The sequence below is a fragment of the Tremella mesenterica genome (genome assembly GCF_000271645.1).
Source record: "Tremella mesenterica DSM 1558 unplaced genomic scaffold TREMEscaffold_12, whole genome shotgun sequence".
In the NCBI taxonomy this organism is placed as follows: Eukaryota; Fungi; Basidiomycota; class Tremellomycetes; order Tremellales; family Tremellaceae; genus Tremella; species Tremella mesenterica.
Genome location: NW_006711236.1, coordinates 348,907 through 368,735, shown reverse-complemented (window position 1 = coordinate 368,735; position 19,829 = coordinate 348,907). Strand labels below are relative to the sequence as shown.

Below are 19,829 nucleotides of genomic sequence, written 5' to 3'. Positions count from 1 at the left end.
TCGCCGAATCAAGTCCGTCTCGTCAAAAGGTCAAAGTCGGATGATTAGCCCCCAGGGATCCATGGGTGGGATAGTGAGGAGAGGTAAGAACATGCCCAAAGTAGGGTCGACTTGCTAAGAGATAAGGCAGGATAAGGTACGACGCTCGCTGGTCAAGCCGAACCACGTGGTTGTGGCACTTGATCGTATGTGGCACTTCCTACTACCTTGCATAGTCATGCATCTTTGACCCCCAATCTCATGTATGTGAATGGTCAACTCCCTGATCTCTCTTATTCTCTCAAGTGAATACAGTGTAATTCAACCTAGCTGAGGCATTCACTTCCTCATAAAACAGCTTTTGGTCAAGGTGACTGACCCACGGTATCGAGGTGAAAAGTCGCTGTTGAAAGTCCCTTTCGATGAGGGAAAGCAAAATTCAGCTAAGCTGGGATGTGCAGAGGATTTAGTTCCATGATGAGAACCATGTTTCTTCTTCTTACTTTCAGGCTGGCTGGAGGTAGGATCATGTAAACCATGTGACCTAGGCGTTGGGATTTGGGACGTCTCACTTTCCCTTGCAGCGGTTGGTTTTCGAGAACGAGTAGGACGCTCCTCCCTGGGACCATTAATATAATCAGTGGAATTTCGAGAGGCTGTGGGCTGTGCAGGTCGAGTTGGACCACTTGTAGTTGTAGAATACCCAGGATATCCTCCTTGGCTAGTTGGCATGCTGGGTCGAGTCGAAGTTCGGGGATAGGGGACCCCTGAAGCCGCTGTGGCTGTGGGGACGGACCTGCGAGTTTCATCTTCCATGATGCTTGTAGAATTCAAAGTCTGACTGGTGATGGATAGAGATAGATTGAAGAACTAAAAGTGATCAAAAGATGTATGTAAGTAAGCGAATGATTGCTGTGTGAGAAGGATTGTTGTTGAACATGAGAGGAGGGGGTGAGAGAGACTTATAGTATATCTTCAGAGTGATATGAGTATATGATCCATTGTGAAAAAACCCCATTATGATGAAAAGGTCTCAGGAGGGTGTAACGCGTGTCAAATTTCAGTCTGAATTTGATTCATTAGTAATCCTTTGAAGCCATGAGTACAGTAAAGCATTAGTGTCTCAGTCACACAAATTTCTGATACTGTTAGTAGCTACTGCGCAATGACATGTTGCACCCCAGTCAACATGCATGTAGATGTTACATCCTTGCTCTCTCACACTCTCTCAAGCGGCTACCATGTGATGAAAGGTCTTTGCTTCCTTCACTTCCTCACCCAACCGTCTTTAGTCATTATCACTGGTCCACTGTGTCGAGGCGCGATCGACCCCACAATAGTTCCATCCGGTGAAGGATAAAAAAACGGATGCAAGATGGAGTGTAATGAGGTTTTACTTCCATGATGAGATGTGTGTTTTTTCTTTCCTGTTTTGGTGGACCGTGAGGTAGACCCTTCTATATCATTGGTCTTAGTCTTCTTCGTAGTCTTCTTTGTCTTGGTGGAAGTTCTAGTGTTTCGACTTTCGGGAACATCAAACAATTCCGACTGCTCCTGTCTAGCTGTAGATCTTGAAGAGTTAGGATTATCTCTGGTTCGACGAGACTGTGTAGGTTGAAAAGTCTCGGGACGTGTGTTAGATGAATTTGGTCTTCCACTAGTCCGGGTTGGGTCGGTACGAGGGGGAGCTGTACCTGTTCCATTCATGGTTGACCTGACGTCAGGAAGAGGGATGGCGGTTCTGATGGGTAAACCTGTGTTGGTAGCAGTCTCCAGCATGGATTGTCGGGTAGATTCAGCCATATTTGATATGTGTATGGAAAAAAGTGGTGGATGTAGGTGTATGTGAGTATTTCCTAACCGGTGAAATTGAGGATAAGGAGGGTAGAACTACTCTTGATATATCAGATCCGTACTCGGCTAATTTCGCTTGCAGATGTGGTAAGCGGGGATCGTCTCCTTTCTAGGTGATGTTCGGTTAAGTAAAGATACATACTGATACAAGGAGGTCTTCAAAGGGAAAACATCTTCCAATCGAGGGGTATTAGACTTCCACTTCCATTCACAGGATTCAGGTCCTTGACAGGAGGCAGGGCATCGAAGACTGGCCACGACTCGATTGTATGTCAGGAATGTTGGGCAGGCATATGAAAAGATGTTACAAACTACTCATATCCCAACCTCTGATGTAAGTGCATGTCAGAGTATGTACAATCTATCTTTATTCCCTTCTTCCTGATTTGAATGACTCATGCCTCCATTCTAACGCTTGTTTTATCTGTCTATGTGTCTGTGTCTTCAGACTGATTATGTTTTCTGCGGTGCTTTGCAATTTTTCTCACCAGTCCTTGTGGAGTGCGATGTTCGGTCCCATTGTAATTTGAAGGTAATCCAAACCACAAAGAACGGCCGGAAGCTTCTCCTTGCCATTTAGCTTTGAAATCTGTGCTAGGTCTGTCTTCATAATCTTCCACCTCAACATGTTTGAAATCAGATCGGTGACGATGCTTAGCTTTATGAGCTTTAGTAGACTCCTCAGGAGGGGGAGCCGTGGTAGGCTGTGTAGGAACATTGGACGTTTCTTCACGAGGTGGTGCTCTTGTGCGTGGACCTCGAGGGGGAAGACCACCAGATGAATTAGGTTGTGATGGTCTCTGACGTGCAGAGGGCCCAGGTGCAGTACCTGAGGTGAATGGGTTAAAGGTACCGTCATCCATCTCTTGGGGAGGGGGAGGATAGTCTTGGGTTGACTGAGGCATCCCCATGCGGGCTGAGGATCGGGACATGCCCGGAGGAAAACCTGTCCCTTCCGTAGTGCCTGGGGGAGGTCGAGGCGGTCGTCGACTGGAACGAGGTGCACCACTAGTAGCACTTGTCATGGGTCCAGTCGGACGCTGGGAGCGAGGAGGGAACGTAGACTCTGTATTCTCCGGCATGGAAGGGACAGTATCTTCAGCCATATTGTTGGGTATTCTTTACAAGAGTTCACTGAAGTGAGGACTGATGTGAAGGATGAAATGGAGGTGTGATATGAGTATGAGTAACTAGTAACGAGTAACAAGGATGAGAGGAGATAAATCTGTGCTGATGTGGTGAGAAGTACGATGAAGCGTAAGACAGCAAGTAGGGAAAGAGATTGAGAGAAGCAGCTCATTCATGTCTTTGTCAAGTAGAAAATGAGGTGATTACATTGAGAGTAGCATCCATTGTACTGGGACATGTGACCATAGGACAAAAGCTATCTCCTTTGGTCTGATATTGGATTGATATCCGCGACACAACTTCCCCCGGTGATTCATTATCACGCCATGAGTTGGTGTCACGCAATCGTATTGGAATCTATCACGTCATGATCAATGATCGCAACGTCTCTGGTTCATGATCAGCACTTACATAGCACCTGTTTGCTCCAGCCCACAATAACACATGAATGTCTTTGCTCAATGAACCTCCACTCAAATCATGCATTCTATCACTCTTCAATATGGTTCATCACTTTTACTACTCTCCTGCCCTCATCTTGGCATCATTGTTCTAGAGGTTATGAGTTACCATTTCATCTGGCTACTACCAGTACTGAAAAACCCTTGCAGTATACCCACTGTTCTCTTAGACTCTGTACTCGCTTTCGACCCAGACTTTCCTTTACCAGAATGATGATGATGATGTTTCTTCTTTGTCTTTGTTCCTGCTTCCGTACCTGCTGGTCTTGAGGATGTGGACTCGGTATCAATAGTCACTTTCTTTTTCTTCGGCTTAGTAGCCTCTGAGCTAGGGACCGAAGTCAGAGGAGGACCACGGGTAGATGGATTTGAAACATTTGTCCCAGTACTTGTAGGCATTCCACGTCCCATCGGAATCTCATCTGGGATACCCGAGAAATTCTGAAAGGATTGAGCATTGTTTCTCAGGATTGAGGGGTGTCCTGAAGGTCCCATCGACCCCCTTGCCGTTCTTGGTGGTCCTGTAGGTCCTGACCTCCCCATTCCGGATGGTCCCATTCCGGAAGGTCCATTAGCAGAAGATGATGGAGGTGGACGTGCCATTCCTCTTCCCATTCCCATTCCCATTCCCCCTCCCATTTCCATTCCCCCTCCCATTCCCATTCCCGTTCCCATTTCCATAGGAAAAGTGGAGGAGCCGGATAATCCTGGTGGACCTCCCATGGAAGGTTGAGACATACTGGGAATAGTTCCAGAACGCATGGGCATACGGGGCATACCGGGCATACTGGGAATGAATTCTTGACCTTCATCCATACTAGGTAAAGCACTTTCCATGCCATACATGGAGAAGGAAGAGGGAATGGGACGAGGTATAGGCTTCAGCTTTGGTTGGAGTTCAGAAACACCAGGAACAATGGTGTTAGTGTAATAGTTGAGCCTCTGTTGCCATCCAACCACTCTTCCCGACTGATAGGTGTCCTCTCCACTTTCCCTTAATTTCGCTGCTCCATCTGTCAGCGCTTCAAAAGCAGCCTTCACACGATCTGAGTTCGTCCTGTGGAGATTAGCTCTTTAATGCAAAACATTTTTCTGTGAAAGACTCACGTGCCCCTTGAAGTCATATAATCATATAGAACCTGTTTAGTGATCCCATTGTAATTGAGCTTCGTGCTGAGGTCCTCAGCGGTAGATTCCACATTCTTCTTACTGTACCCATTCCCTGTAGGAGCCACAGCTTGACTAGAGAGTGACATCGTTCTATTGAGTGGCAAACGCGACGGTTGTCCTCCACTTTGTGAACTTCTGAGTGGAGCTGTTTGAGGTGAATTGAGAGTTGGATTGCTTGGAGGAGGACCATTGGGTCCGGATGGATCCATCTCAACATTACTCCCTTCAGAGACGGACTCACTACCTTCTCCTTCCGATTCTTCCTCCCCCGAGCTACCGGTTTCTTCTTGGTCCCACTCTTCTTCTCCTTGGGTACTCATCCCCGCCATCGGCGGTACCATGGATGGAGATGTAGTTTGGCGCTGCATTGTGGATTCGGTGCTTCCTGTTTGATGATGGCTCTAATTGAGGGTGTATTCGGTCGGTTGGCGCATCAGACCTATAAGTATCCGTCCTTCCTTCTGACCCTCTGACGTGCGAGTCGGAGATGAATGGTCATGGCGTCTTAGCGATCTCAGCAGGAAGGCGTACATATGTCGTGTCTCGGCCCTCCTGTGACTGTCCCTTCCATTCATCCCTCGTGCGGTCAATGAAATCGCACGGGAACAAAGGGGAATGTGGCACCGCCATTTACCACAGTGCCACATCCCCTCTCCCCGGGGCTCCGCAATGTCCTCCAACGTTCGCCTCAACCCTTGTGAACCATCTCGCAATCACTTTTTGACCTAACATAATGTCAGTAGATCTCCCTATACTATGTTTCAATGACGTGTATAGGGTCAATCAGAGATACGTATCTCAACCTGGGGCACCTTCTGTTTCCTCAAAAACCGACGGACACATCAGTGTATCACAGTTCGGGCATCTCTTGTTAGACCAACGTGCCGAATGGGCGGACAGATCGAACTCAAGTTCCAGCACCGAGACAAGGGAGAAAGATGGTTTGGTAGTGTTCGCCGGTGATGTGTTTAATCCTAGTACCGAATCGAGCGTCACTCGAGGCTCTCATATGGTAAGTCAAATCCCACAAGCAGGGATTGAAGGCTGATGAAAAGGTACCCATCATGAATGCTCTTGGGATCGATTGTGCTTGTGTCGGTCAGTATCGCCCCCATCTCTAGTCCCAAGCTAACGTATAGGAAACCATGACTTTGATTTTGGTCAGTCCGAACTTTCCATCTGCAACACGCATGGAATGACATGAGTTCGTTCACGTAGCTATGCTGATCAAAAGGTTATCCTCATCTCACGAAGCTCATTTCATCCACCAGTTTCCCCTGGTTGCTTTCTAACATCGTGGACGATAAGACCGGAAATACACCAGCACCTTTGCAAAAGTATTGGGTAACAGAGCGATGTGGTGTCAAGATTGGCATCATCGGTCTTGTCGAACAGTCAGTTAAGCCGACAAAACTGCCAGCTTTTGCTGATGATCATTCAGGGACTGGATAGCTACAATACCTTCATGGCCGGACAGCTTCAAGTACAAACCGATGAAAGATGTCGCTTTGGAGCTTTCTACTGAGCTGAGAGATCCAAAAGGACAACACAAGGTGGAAGTCATCATCGCCCTCACTCACTGTCGAGTGCCTAATGTAAGCTGTCACTTGTTACATCAAGTCCCAATTGACATGGCATAGGACATAGCTCTTGCAAATGAGCTAGGAGCTGTCCATGGGCCAGATAGCTCTAGGCATGGAGTGGACCTTCTCATTGGAGGACATGATCATGTGAGTTTTTATAAGAAATGTTTATTTTGCTTATGCCTCATAGATCTACTACGTTTGTCCGCCTTCCTTCACTCATTGAAGCTGACTCTGCAGATTGGGAAAGGGGCGAAAAGTTGGGAAGGATATTCAGGTGACCACGAAGCTCCAGGAACTGAGAAGGATAAAGGTGTCATGTGAGTGTATCTTCCTTCCAATCATACATTTCCGTCTGTCTCTCCATACACAGTAAGCAGCCGTCGCTAATATGTAAGGCTCATTAAGTCCGGTACTGACTTCCGTGATCTCTCCTCGGCCACCCTCTCCCTCTCACCGCCTACCAATTCCATCAGACGACGGACAATCATGTCCCTTACCGGTGTACATCACTATGTCCTTCCCGTCTCCCCATCTTCACCATCGATCGATGCCTTGCTCAAAAATCTTCTATCATCAGTATCCTCCACACTTTCCAAATCGGTGTGCTTCACTCTCACACCCTTCGATGCGAGATCCGAAATGGTACGTACTCGTGAGACAGGACTAGGGAACTGGGCTGCGGATGTCTTGTTGCATGCATATGCTGAAAGTATGATAGAGGGCGGTAAGAAGAAGGATATTGTGGAGAAGGAAGGTCATGATGAATTAGTAGGAGTGGAAGAGGGAGCGGACGCCGTAATAATTTGTGGTGGAACACTCAGGGGAGATTCTCAGTATGGACCCGGCAAAATTACTATGGGTGATATCTTGGGTGAGTGATGCATCTTCCTTCCAACTATTATGATACTGACCAAGAGAGATCTTTCCATTTGAGGATCCGGTAGTTTGCATCGAGGTATGTCTTTTCGTATCCGTATGGAAGTCTGTAACTTACGGATAGATCGACGGCAAAGGGATATGGGACACTCTTGAGAGTGCTTTGAGTAAATGGCCAGCGCAAGAAGGGTGAGCGATGACTTATTTTTCGTCTTCAGTCCTCTTGATCACTTATCTCTTGCCACAACACCGGCTTGAAATCGTTTCCCCGATACAATTATATCCTTCTTGTATCCGTTGTCTTAACACATATCAGAGATTGTACCCAGTGACACATTGTCCATGGAACAAGTCCTAAGCGGCGTATCGAAAGATAGGATAGACGACATTCATTAAAGTAAGTGCAACTGACACTCAGTCGATTCCCCATCATCTCTGGTCTAGTCGTAAAGTGGGATCATACCTTACCTCCATATCAGAGAGTCAAAAGCATACATCTTTCTGCTGCAGCTCAGAAAGAAGACTTGGATGATCCGGACGACCTGGTGGATTTTGTGGATCAAGAGGACGGAACGAGGATTGAAGTGAAACAACGACCTCCGGAAGTAGGCGAGGAAGTGAAGAATGAGGAAGGTGGGAGAATGTATAAAGTTGTGAGTGTGTCCGATCGTACAAGCCAATGTATTCTAACCTGCTCCAACTTTACTCTCATATGCTATGTCTGTGAAATTACTCGCCAAAGGTGTGACGATGAAGCAGGCAGTGGCCGTACGGGTGTCATGTTTCTTCTTATGTTGTTGAGTCACAGTTGGATAAATGAATCTGGTTGAAAGAGGTAATGAGCGAGATAAGGGTGACTGTGAGGGTTGGGAAAGGATTATGAAATAGAAAAGTAAGTTGCTGATACCAGATCACTCGAGAGTACATGGCTCAAGGGTAAGTCTGCATTCTCTTCTCTCCCCATAGTCATCTCACTATCGATGTCCCATGATTCTTGACCTTGATTCTTCTTTCCTTCCCCACTGTTCATTGATTGACTTGATGATTGACCACCAGCTACGATGGGTTTACCGCCTTGAAAAATCGTCGTACCCTTATCGATGATGAATCCGGTTTGATCATATCATCTATCATACGTTCTTTTCTTCTTGGTTCTTCTTATATATTCAGACACAAACAACTAGTCGCTTCCCATACAGCACATTTATCAACTCGTACAAAACCTATAATTTCAAAAGCTCGTCAATCTTTACTTTCACCTTCTTCTTCACCAGATTGTTCACCTCGTAATTCACATTTATCCTCTTCCCCAAACTTTCCTCAAAACAATTCTTGGGTATCTCCCTCTTCTCTACAACCTTTCGGCATATTATCATCCACCAACTCTCAATCACAAACGCCAGGTTCTCCAGGAAGATTAAGCCTCGTAGCACCTCGTAGTCCACCAAGAGAACGTGGGAACCCTCTGGAAAGTCCAGGTATCTTTCGAAAGAATTTCATCGAACCACCTAGTCCGATGGACGTAAGGTTAGAAAGTATGGGTTTTGGTTTTGGTTTTGGTAGTGGAGGAGAAGGAAAGAAACATGTGATAAGTCATAGTTGGTCTGCTATAAGGGATGCAATGTTCATTTCGAGACATGAACATTTGAGTGATGTAGATTGTTTAGTGAGTTTATTTCTTTTTTCTCTTCACTTGAAATCTTATGATATGACCACTGGAACGCATCTATAACCTTTCAACAATCAGTGAAAGACCGACATTGTACATCTTTTTTGTTTCATCCGTCTCAATCGAGTCTTATGTGGGGTCATCAAGATTATAGGGTCATTATGTGATTATAAAACTCTGGGTTAACACGAATGTAGGGAACATCGATGTGAATAAGACTGATACGATAGGAAGGTGATAAAATGAGAGCTCAACATACTTCTTCTTCTCAGCAGAATGAATCCAAGACGATGGATATACCGGGGGCCACCAATGAAGCATTGGGGGTGATGGAAGATGAATTAGCTATAGTTTGTCCTTTGATAGATGGTAGGTTGAAAGATGTTGCGGTGGAAGAGTTGTAATTAGTTCAAAATTATCATGACATTCAAAGGCATTGTGCATATTTGTGAATATAATGGCTGTCTACCTTGAATCACCTTGCGAGTAATACTTGCTCTCCCCGTCTTTTTCAGATATTTTATCACTCGTTTCGAGTAAGTGCGTCGCCGAAAGGGTGAGTACTGGTGTGTAATTTTGAGTAATCCATAGGTCCGTGATAGCAAAAGTGGACGAGTATGAAGATACTGAGACCAAGAGCATAAAAATCGAGTTGTAAGAGCATTTCGTGTAAAGGAGACCGTCAATGTTCGATACGATGAGCGATGGTACACTAAGTGAGAGAAAGTAGAGATGAGTGTAACATAATTTTACAATTCACTGAAAAGACATTGAATTAAGTCAAATCTCTTTCCAACCACTATCGAACCCTCTTCCACCTAGACCAGCACTGACCAGACCTAATCCGAATACAGTAAGATGGGCAGTAGCGGCCATTCCGAACTGCATGTCAATAAAATTCCTCCGACTGTTTCTGGGTTCCCAAAACATCTCAATCACTTCCTCCTATCGACCCCTCCAGTCCAAGCGGCGTAATCTTCTCGAGCCTCATCTAACAGATGCTCACTCTACCATCCCAGTTTTAACACGGGGGAAGTCATGATGGTAAGATGCACGGTGTGACGTTTCACAAAAATGGTGTGCAGAGAAATGAAACTCACTCCTCTGTACAACTGCCTGATTCCAGAAAATACTCCACCTTCATCCCTCTCTGTCATATGTCGTTTCCTTCTCGCACCTGTTTCTTCCGTCATTATCCTCCATAGAGCCTCTACCACTCCTACATATTCTCTCTCCCTCAACAATACCACAGATTTCCTCTTCCCAGTCTCTTTTCGTCTAACGCCACGATATTGTATTTGTAATCTTTTCCTCGTCGTCTCAATAGGTAACAAAATGAACAATCCCGCTAAACCTAAACCTAAATCACAAGCCGCATATGTCAACGGAGAGAATTCAGATGATATACCCCACTGTCTTTCCAATACCAAAGGGATTGATAAAGTAAGTAATGGTCGTAGAGTATGTTCTAGAGCAGTTGGGATGAACAAATTAGGATGGAAATAAAGAGAACAAAATCCTCCTTCTTGTTCTACCATATCCCGTAACATGCCTGCACTGGAAGGTGTATCCGATCGACTGAGAGGAGAAACGATAAGACGTGTTCGGATAACTTCCAGAGGAGATAGGAGCCAATGAGTCAAAAAATGAGTACCGACTTGGATAGCTAATGGAAGTCCTGGTGATGGGATAGCAGAAAGAGGGATATCGACATGTGCGGAAGAGGGAAATAAAGATACGAGTGAAAGATGGATAGTGGGTTGGAGTAGGGTAGAAAGGACGGAATGGAGGGTTGTTATTAATTGAGATTTCCATAGGGCGGGTAAACCTTCGGAAGGTGTGTATCGAATACGACGGATCATTCCGAGGACTCCATTGGATCGTGAGATGTCAGGGGTGTCTCTCAATAGCCAAGAAGAGGGCACTGGGGGTAAGCAACGTGTCTCAACATCCGATTTTGACAGGAAGGAGAGATTTATAAGCCGAGAGGAAGCGAAGGGAAATGAAGTTGGTACATTGGTACGAGAAAGAGCGTCTTAGACTTACAATCAGGCAAGTAACCGAATGGATCTGTAGGAAGGGCGGGAACGTCCAATGGAAGTTCAAGAGGTATAGATGGTGCAGAAAGTCGGTCTGTGAAGTACATTTCGACTTCTTCGGGGTTACTTAACTAATGGTCAGTCCAAATAACCTCATCCACCATCCCACATAATGATGATGGCAATCGGTCGAGTTAGAAGTCCGGACTCACCTCGTCATCCTCAGCTCCGAAATCCCTTTGTTTCATCTCCTCCACCTCAGGAGCGTATCTTTTACGCGGTCGATATTCGACCTGTAGTAACGTTTTTCCCACCTCGAAAGGCATACCAAGAGCTGTAGTGAAATATTCGGTGGCAAACAACTGTAGTGGTCCGTATACCCCCGGTGGGGACAAAGAGGGAATGTCTGCATCAGGCAGAGAAGTCGGTAAATGAGAAGGAAGAGGGGTCGAAGATGGAGGAGGTGGGTTTACGGTGGGAGGGAGAAAGACCCATTCGTCTACCGGAGGTGCTGTTATTAGTAATGAGTCATGGAAGAGAAGTAAAGATTAGTTAAGGGGAAGAAGGACGTACTGTAAAGACCCCTGACAGAGGATGGTCGGGAGGAAGACGCCATTGTGGAACACACGGACCTGCCTCAGTGGCTGATTAGTGGAGAGGATAGAATGAGCGACTAGTGTCGGGGTATCAAGTCCTCCAGACCACCGTTTATTGAGTGATCAAGTGGTATATAAGATAGGATGGGTTGTATATGACGAGATGGAATGGGAAGAGTCAGTGAGGGGTGAGTGTCGAGTGTTGCCACCGGCATCGGCACAAGACGGGAGCGGAATCAAATTCATTCCCCTACCAAATGTCTGCTCTCCTCTCTCTTGCTTCTATCTCGCCCTCCCTATAGGTACCACTCACACTTGACACACTATACTGCTCTACGGTAGGCATAGGCGGTACCAGAGATCTAGGCTTGGTAAAGAAAGAGCGAAATAAGCTGCTGCCACTGGAGCTGAACCCGTACCAACCCACCTCCCTTCTCTCACCAGCTCGGATCTGTTGTCCGGCATGCCCCGGCGCGACCTCGTTCGTATAGTCCTCGTCGGTGACGGTGAGCTTCTTATCAGTTTCTGATAATATCAAACTTATCAGTACAGATGGAGTTGGCAAGTCGTCCATCATCACTTCACTCATCAAAGAGTCCTTTGTCTCTAACGTGAGTGTCAGCTCGGTCACCCAAGGATAGAACGCTTATTATCACAGGTACCTCATGTCGTCCCGGAAGTGACAATACCTCCAGAGGTCACTCCGGAGAATGTTACAACATCTATCGTAGATACTTCAGGTGAGCTTGTAGGCCGCGATACTCATATATGCTAACATGTAGCTAATCCACGCTCACGTCCACATCTTCTTTCTCAACTCACTAGAGCTCATGTCATTTGTCTCGTCTATAGCATATCCGAGCCCAGCTCTTTCGACCGCGTGGCAGAATTCTGGTTACCTTTATTCAGACGAGAAGGAATCAACGTCCCTGTGATCTTGGTCGGGAATAAGATTGACCTTCGAGGTGGGACAGTCACCAATCAAGGGTTAGAAGATGAGATCGCACCAATCATGAGGGAGTTCAAGGTCAGACAACCTTTGAGTCGCATTCCGTGTAGCTGATTTACAGGAAGTGGAAACAGCCGTTGAATGTTCAGCTTTATTACCTCTCAACGTATCAGAGGTCTTTTACTTTGCTCAAAAGGCTGTACTGCATCCCACAGCTCCGTTATACGACTCACGGGAACATGTGAGTTACCTCTCTTTATCGCTCAGTATATCTCAGCTGATTTCAAGACTCTCAAGCCCAAATGTTTGGATGCTCTGAAACGTATCTTCAAGATATCCGACATTGATAAAGACGGTCTTCTTAATGCTGTCGAGCTGAACCAATTCCAGGTGAGTATCGACTTCATACCACTTGATCGGTCAAGAAGCTGATCAACAGCAAAAATGTTTTTCTGCTCCGCTTCAATCCCAGGAGCTTGAGGGAATCCTTGACCTCGTCCGATCTTATGACACTTCCCTCGTTCGTCCCATTCCCGCTTTTTCCGCCCCATCAACACCCCTACCTCGAGACGCAAGCTATGGTCAGCTCGGTGCGACACATTCTCCAAATTTATCTTTGTCCCCAAGTGGGGAAGGAATCACTGAGCTTGGGTTTTTATACCTACACACCATCTTTATTCAACAAGGAAGGATGGAAACGACTTGGACGGTTTTGCGGAAATTCGGCTATGGCGAGGGATTGGATTTGAGAGAAGATTTCTTGACACCTCGGTAAGTTACCGTCATGGGCCTCAAAATCTGCCCAAGAGCTGATCAATCAGTTTTGACGTACCATATGACTGTTCGGTCGAGTTATCGCCATTGGGTAATCAATTCCTCACGGACATATTCGAATCATACGACAAGGTCAGCCACATATGAATTTGTTTCTTCCCTCCAGCTAATGTCCAGGATCAAGATGGAGCTTTAAGTCAGTCAGAACTGGATGACCTGTTCTCGACTTCGCCTGGAAATCCATGGCTGGCACAAGGGTTTCCGGACACGACCATCACGGATGATCTGGGCAGGGTGACATTACAGGGATGGCTAGCTCAATGGAGGTAAATATTCGTTTTTTTACACCTCTTCCACCATAGCTGATTACCTAGTATGACAACATTACTGGACCATCGAACAACACTCAATTATCTAGCTTAGTAAGTAAATGTTCATCCTCGTCCACCCACAAATTCCAGTCCAAGAAAGAGAGGTGACTGATGTTCAGCCTCGGCTATTCCTCTTCCCCAGCCACCGATCTACCCTCTTCTTCAGCCCTTCAAGTGACCCGACCGCGTAAACAAGATCGTCGACAACGCAAAGTCACTCGGAACGTGTTCCTGTGTTATGTTCTTGGCGCTACAGGCAGTGGGAAAACGAGTCTTTTGAGGTCATTCGTGAACAAAGGGTTTGGAGGTGGGGAGGATGGAGTGGGAGGTTATGAGCCTACGACGCGGGTTTTGAGTGTTGTGAACAGTGTGGAAATGGAAGGTGTGGAAAAGTATTTGGTGGTAAGTTGGTATTCTCCAAGCTGGCCAACATCAGAAAATTGCCTCTATCTGCCATTAACATCTCTGTTCATTGTGGAACAGTGTAACCCGCTGAAGGCGAGTAGGCGATCCGCTGGAGGCTGTCGTCATCAGTGCAAGTGGTATAACAGAGATGATACTCCGTGTTGTTCCGACGCTAACATGCCAGTTGCAGGAATTCGGCAGTAAATACGAATCTGAAACTCTTCGAAACTCCAAAAAGCTCGACATGGCAGATATAATAATATACGTTCATGATTCCTCCGACACGAATTCTTTTTCCTACATCTCCAACTTACGACAACAATACTCTTTAGATCATATTCCTGCTTTGTTCGTAGCTACAAAATCCGATCTTGACCTGGCGCAGCAGAGACATGAAGTACAACCTGATGTGTACTGTCGGAGACTAGGTTTACCGGCTCCAATGGCTGTTAGTGCGAGATTGGGTCCGATGATTAATTTATGGGTGGCTATCACACGAGTAGCGTTGAATCCGTGCGTGTCCTTATTTACTTTCTCCATCTTCGTCGGACCACCGGTTCCTATGTCTTCATATCCCCGACCGACCTTCACCCTCACGCATGTCAAATGTTATTTCAAAGCATGTGGCGAGTGAGACACTGATCTACCAGAAACTCTTCAATAGCTCGCGGTCCCTCTTCCTCTATATCCCCCGCTCAACGAGTTCGTCTCATAGCAGCCGCGACTATCTCCGCCACGACCCTCACTGCTATCGTGGGTGTCTGGATGCGGTATCAAGGTTATACATGGAGAGGTCTTTGGGGATGGTTTGGTAGAGTGGGACTATTTGGTTCGAAAAGTCCCTAACTCCTTCATCTCGCCCTCCTGGAGACTCGATGTCGGATCGATTGGAGCGTCATCAGAGTGAATTCGAATAGAGAGAGATTTTGCATGTAGAGGTAATGTTGTACGACATCTTGCATAATCTTCAAATGCATTGCATCAATTGGGTATACTGACCTCTGTCATTGACTCTTTCTTCAACCTGACTTTTTAGCTGACTTTCTCTGTTCTCACAATTTGTTCGTCTTTTCACTGAATAACCTCACTGCTAATGTCACAGGACATATAAAAGATGAGTGTTTTGTCTGTCATTGGTATAGATTAACCCAATCCAACCATCTCATCCTCTTACAGCTCACAGCACATTCCATGAAATCTCTCGAGAATTCGCATTGTTAAAATGATACATATCATTCTTATTAGTAATATCAATCTAAGGGAAATAAACATCTTTGAACGGTTCAGTAATTCTTTTTACAGTCCCTTCATCAACCTTCCACCCATATGTATGTTCCATCAACTTCCTGACCACTTTTGTCACCGATTCATCCGTATCATCCAAGGCATTCTCCAAAGCATTAACATTCCCACCTTGAAACCGACCTGAAATCGGATAGCCCATGGAGTCCATTTCCATTTTGAAATTATATATAGCATCCGCCAAAGTAGCTAATGAAACAAGTTCAGCTGCCTTTGTAGGATCCCTATATTTCGATATCCATTCTTCATTCAACTTGTCTTTTCCACTTCCAGATTGAGGGATGGTATGAGTTCCATGACCAAGTTGGGAATCAAGATCATATGCGTAATCTTTCCAAGTGATAATAGATGAATTTCTTTCAGCCCATTTACCTAGACGATCAGTCATTTCTCGGTGTGATAATGTTATGGTTGGCCTGTCATCTGGCCAATGTCCGGGTTCTTGTTTTGGTTCAGGTACTTCTTCCATCATTACTCCACCTCGCTTTGCGGTAGGTGAAGAAGGATCTATCGATTTGGTGGAAGGTGAATTTGATCCAAAGTCAATCTCTAGTTCACTCATCGAATCACCTTGTTGAATCTCGTTGTCCATAAACCCCAGAGAACCATTTTTGTCCTGATCCTCCGATAAGACTGGAGGTAAATGCAACATGGGTGTGTCTGGACTGAAGGAAGATGACATGGATGGGAGACTGAACGGACTGGATGGACTTGATGAAAGGTCCAAGTCCAAGTTGGGTTTGAGAGAACTACTGCAATCTGAGAAAACATCTTCACAATCTGACTCTTCTGAGTCAACTTCCTCCCCATGCAAATGAGAAACTGAACGGACACCGTTCTCATTGTCGTCTTTAAAGGGTGTTTCAGGAGTGAGGGCCTCTAGAGACGTTTTCAGATCCTTGGGATCGAGATCATCTTCAGGCTTTGATGGAGAGAAGGTCGCTGCATCTCCAAGCTCCTCCCAAATGCGCCGGATTTCTTCCGGGGAAAAGGATGTGCCATCATATTGCCAACCATCACTTTCTGAGTCAATTGGATCTCTTAATGGTCGATTCTTGTCGACACCCTCCAAGCCTAGGCCATCTTCAAGGTCGGGACGGTGCACCCCATTATTATCAAGGGGCCGAGCAAGTGGTTGAGCATTGCGAGCATCTCCACTATTGCCTTCATCACTCAATTCAGAGCGTGTGACATCTCCTCTCAATAAATCCAATAATGTCTGCAGGTTATCAGCTCTTGTCCCATGGCTATCAGCACCCTTCTCCTCGTCCTCCTCCTCGTCCTCCTCCTCGTCCCCCTCCTCGTCCCCCTCCTCCTCACCCCCATCCATTCTATTCGGTGGACTCATCAACATAGAAGAAACGACCGCGGTGGGTTCTTCAAGGTCGGGACGGTGCATCCCATTATCATCAAGGGGCCCATTAGGTGATTGAGAGGTGGAAAGAACATTGGGGACATGTCCACTATTGCCTTCTTCATCACTCGATTCAGAGCTTGCACAATCTCCTCTCAATAAATCCAATAACTTCTGCAGGTTATCATCTCCTGTCCCATGCCTATCAGCACCCTTCTCCTCGTCCCCCTCCTCGTCCCCCTCCTCGTCCCCCTCCTCGTCCCCCTCCTCCTCGTCCCTCTCCTCCGCGTCCCATGTTATTTCGTTCGGTGGACTCCTCGACCTAGGCGAGGAAACGGCCGTGTTGAGTCCTTCTTTCGGGTCTCCCTTACCTTTGGGAGGATAGAATGGCTCTTTTGAATATGAGGGTCGATCCAAGTCTTGGGATGATGACAAGGAGGGGGAAGGTGATTTCTTCTGAACACGGTTTCCTGAGGACGACTCTTCCATGACTCTCAGTAACCAAGTCTTGTCCTCTTCATCAGATCCCTGATGTCCGCCTTCCTTCAGGACTCCGTCGCCGTCTTTCTTATTTCTCACTATCTCTGGCGGCTCGTACATTCTCATCGGGTCAGGCGCCCCTGCAGACTCGACGGAAGCAATCCAATCCCTCACTTCATTCTGTCTACGTCTCCTCTCATCCAACAACTCTTGATATCTCCGGGCCAAGTCTTGAAGATCAGGAGTGATAGGTGATGTACTTGATTCCACCATAGTGTACTGATTACTGACGGTGGTCTCTTTCGGTAAGATGAGGGAAAGATGAAGATATCAAACTCCTTCTTGTCCTTCTAGTTTAGAGTGGCAAAGTCCGAATTTTTCTCCCTTCTACCATCACTCCATTCATCGACACAGCTTTCTCACCCTATAGACTGAATCTCCCCTCTAGATGAAACAATTTCATTGGTTCAGGGGAATTCATATCGATGACGGTCTCGAAATTATAAGGAAACCTGAAAAAGATTCATACAAGTATGACAAGTAGAGGAAAATTGTATATCATCCCTTCCATATGTCCACGGCCTGTCATCCAACTATCACTGAAAGCTATTGATATCTGATCTCCTGCTATCTCCCCCTCCCAGTATCTTCACTCGTATTTCTTCTTGTCGAGCAATCACTGCCAAATCGTAAGAGAGAGTCCAGTAACAAAGCTTTGTAGGTATTATTGATTGCGCCCACCTCTGTATAGGCCTCCCGTAATCTCTCAGCCAACAAATCATATTCCCCCTTCAATCCTAAAGTCAGGCAATCATCTATCAGCCGCGTCTTTTGCCTTTCATCCTCATTTTCCCGGCCCATGTATCTGTTGAAATGGGATTCAATGTCGCGTATCTTTTGAGCCTCATCCAGGACTGTACAAATGGCATTATCAAGAAGAGTTTGTGATAGATATGCTTCATTAGCTTTGCTGACGCTCATATATGGATTGCTTGCTTCTAATCTGGTTCTCAACCAGCTGAAGAATTCTTTTGCATTACAAGGGGGAGTGTCGAAGTCTTCCTCAAAGAGGGGTATTTCAAGATCGGAGTTGGAATCGAAGCCGTCCCAGTCATAGTTGAAGCCTTCACAGTCGGAGTCGAAGCCTTCACAGTCGGAGTTGGAGCCGTCCCAGTCGGAGTCGGAGCCATCTGAATTAGCGCTTCCATGGTGAAGGGGAGCTTCACTGACTGGAGGAGGCAGTAGCTGATACTCTGGGGGAGGTGAGCCCTCGGTTGGAGTGCCTTTGGCATCAAAATCACAGTGATTCAAAGTGAGGTCGTCGACGTCGGGTGATGATACTGGTGGAGCCGCATCATCCACCGATCCCTCCTGGACAACACCTCTCGAAGTCAAGGTGCTCTGACCATCTGTGGGGCTCGGTTGCTTAGGTGAATGACTGTCAGAACCGTAATTGATGGGAGATTCGGCTGAACCTGTCATCAAGTGTCGTAGTCGCAATTTATGCTTTGTTGCTTCGTCTTCTGAGCCTAAGTCCGACGGTTCGGCTGTGATACACGTCCTGAGACGTGATGGTTTAGTCCGCCTCGGGCCGCCGATAGGGTATGTACCGGTCACACCAGGTACGGGAAGTCCGTGGCCTATTGTGGTTCTCCCATCTTTCTCCTCTGAGGGAGGTGCAGGTGGACAATCAAAGTACGTGTCATTCTCGGCTGTGGAAACGTTTGAGGATCGGTTACCTATCACCAAGTGGTGATTCAATGGAGCGGGATCGTAGTAGTAGTAGTGCTGTGTGGGAGGGGATATTGTGGATGGTGAGGTTTCTGAAGGGAAGACGGTCTTCTCCTCTCTGGGCATCTCTGGGACATTCTCATTGTCCGTTAAAGGGGTTTCTTGAGCGTCTTCAAATCGTTCGTCTTCATTCCCATCGGAATCATCCTCACTCATTGCATCAGTGAATCTCTCAGAACTGCTCCCATCCGACTCCTTAGATCCGTCTTGTGCTCCAAGTCGAACTGGGTGTGAGTCAGATTGATCTGGCTGAGCCCCTTGATGTCTAGGGTCATACGGAAGGGGACTTAGTGTGTTGTCACCCTTTGCTGGCTCTCCACTACTACTTGTGACGTGCTTGTCCCCGTCTTCTCCACTACTCTTGTCCCGGCCAATCCCATCCACCTTCATGTCTGCGGATGTCCTCTGTGCATTACTGTCTGTCTCGTGACTGTCTGTCTCATCACTGTCTGTCTCATCACTGTCTGTCTCATCACTGTCTGTCTCATCGGAGCTGGTGCTTCCGACTTGAGTCTCTTGCCCCGGGTCTCTGAGGTTTTGTACTGGGGGATCAGGATATGTCAAATCATCCAGAATACCACGCCGGTAAAGCGGCTCGGTTGGCCGAAGGAATGGCAAGTGCATGAGATAGATTTGCTTGTTGGGCTCGTTTCCTCTCCCTGTGAGGTGTTATTGGTCACGAAGTCTAGCGAAGTCAGAGAAGCGTGAGAGTTCTTCACCAGGAGACGTGGTGATCAGATCCGAATTTTGTGATATTGTATAGCTAGAGAGGATGATAGTGGCCAGAAAAGTAGGTGAAAGAGAGTAATAAGAAACTGAGTTGAAGTGTGAGAAGAATTTATGACTCTCCTTTGTCCGCCTCACACAGCTATTTTACTGCTTCAAGTTCAGTGTTTCAAGAAAGCCACATCATGAAACTTTTAACCCTTCCCCTCCTAATCTTGTCACTTGGCAACTCTTGTCTTGAAGTATGGGTAACTGAGTGGGTACTATAGCGTCTAAGGTTGGTGTACATGATACGTGATCCACGGAAGCCGCGACACTT

The 19,829-nt window shown here is 46.5% G+C and overlaps 8 protein-coding genes across 8 annotated transcripts; 2 read left to right on the top strand and 6 right to left on the bottom strand.

The window, feature by feature from the left end:
- Nucleotides 1-318: 318 nt before the first annotated feature.
- TREMEDRAFT_64832 (uncharacterized protein) lies at nt 319-1,782 on the bottom strand (the record flags this gene model as incomplete). The annotated part of the gene is made up of 3 exons (XM_007007047.1): nt 319-337; nt 359-775; nt 1,433-1,782. The coding sequence occupies 3 exons, from the start codon at nt 1,780-1,782 to the stop codon at nt 319-321; spliced, it is 786 nt and encodes a 261-aa protein (XP_007007109.1).
- A 479-nt stretch (nt 1,783-2,261) lies between these two features.
- On the bottom strand, nt 2,262-2,939 carry TREMEDRAFT_64831 (uncharacterized protein; the record flags this gene model as incomplete). The annotated part of the gene is made up of 2 exons (XM_007007046.1): nt 2,262-2,282; nt 2,322-2,939. 2 exons carry the CDS (start codon nt 2,937-2,939, stop codon nt 2,262-2,264), a joined length of 639 nt encoding a protein of 212 aa, XP_007007108.1.
- A 588-nt stretch (nt 2,940-3,527) lies between these two features.
- TREMEDRAFT_64830 (uncharacterized protein) lies at nt 3,528-4,960 on the bottom strand (the record flags this gene model as incomplete). The annotated part of the gene is made up of 2 exons (XM_007007045.1): nt 3,528-4,479; nt 4,530-4,960. The coding sequence occupies 2 exons, from the start codon at nt 4,958-4,960 to the stop codon at nt 3,528-3,530; spliced, it is 1,383 nt and encodes a 460-aa protein (XP_007007107.1).
- Nucleotides 4,961-5,325: 365 nt separating this feature from the next.
- On the top strand, nt 5,326-9,176 carry TREMEDRAFT_72285 (uncharacterized protein; the record flags this gene model as incomplete). The annotated part of the gene is made up of 14 exons (XM_007007157.1): nt 5,326-5,604; nt 5,648-5,690; nt 5,732-5,752; nt 5,827-5,986; nt 6,034-6,187; nt 6,233-6,322; nt 6,416-6,495; nt 6,574-7,049; nt 7,096-7,133; nt 7,179-7,243; nt 7,473-7,707; nt 7,965-7,990; nt 8,111-8,720; nt 8,954-9,176. The coding sequence occupies 14 exons, from the start codon at nt 5,326-5,328 to the stop codon at nt 9,125-9,127; spliced, it is 2,451 nt and encodes an 816-aa protein (XP_007007219.1). The 3' UTR covers nt 9,128-9,176.
- Nucleotides 9,177-9,446: 270 nt separating this feature from the next.
- Nucleotides 9,447-11,513, bottom strand: TREMEDRAFT_45447 (uncharacterized protein). The gene is made up of 5 exons (XM_007006975.1): nt 11,336-11,513; nt 10,975-11,273; nt 10,770-10,893; nt 9,824-10,647; nt 9,447-9,605 (listed from the first exon to the last, which is right to left on the bottom strand). The coding sequence occupies exons 1-5, from the start codon at nt 11,376-11,378 to the stop codon at nt 9,504-9,506; spliced, it is 1,392 nt and encodes a 463-aa protein (XP_007007037.1). The 5' UTR covers nt 11,379-11,513; the 3' UTR covers nt 9,447-9,503.
- A 145-nt stretch (nt 11,514-11,658) lies between these two features.
- TREMEDRAFT_40611 (uncharacterized protein) lies at nt 11,659-14,847 on the top strand. Its single transcript, XM_007006958.1, has 13 exons — nt 11,659-11,864; nt 11,911-11,969; nt 12,017-12,098; nt 12,141-12,385; nt 12,429-12,548; nt 12,596-12,697; nt 12,747-13,078; nt 13,129-13,213; nt 13,259-13,407; nt 13,456-13,503; nt 13,572-13,854; nt 14,042-14,370; nt 14,508-14,847. The coding sequence occupies exons 1-13, from the start codon at nt 11,822-11,824 to the stop codon at nt 14,701-14,703; spliced, it is 2,073 nt and encodes a 690-aa protein (XP_007007020.1). The 5' UTR covers nt 11,659-11,821; the 3' UTR covers nt 14,704-14,847.
- A 265-nt stretch (nt 14,848-15,112) lies between these two features.
- Nucleotides 15,113-17,266, bottom strand: TREMEDRAFT_64826 (uncharacterized protein; the record flags this gene model as incomplete). Its single annotated transcript, XM_007007044.1, has 1 exon — nt 15,113-17,266. One exon carries the CDS (start codon nt 17,264-17,266, stop codon nt 15,113-15,115), a length of 2,154 nt encoding a protein of 717 aa, XP_007007106.1.
- Nucleotides 17,267-17,620: 354 nt separating this feature from the next.
- On the bottom strand, nt 17,621-19,174 carry TREMEDRAFT_64825 (uncharacterized protein; the record flags this gene model as incomplete). Its single annotated transcript, XM_007007043.1, has 1 exon — nt 17,621-19,174. One exon carries the CDS (start codon nt 19,172-19,174, stop codon nt 17,621-17,623), a length of 1,554 nt encoding a protein of 517 aa, XP_007007105.1.
- Nucleotides 19,175-19,829: the final 655 nt, after the last annotated feature.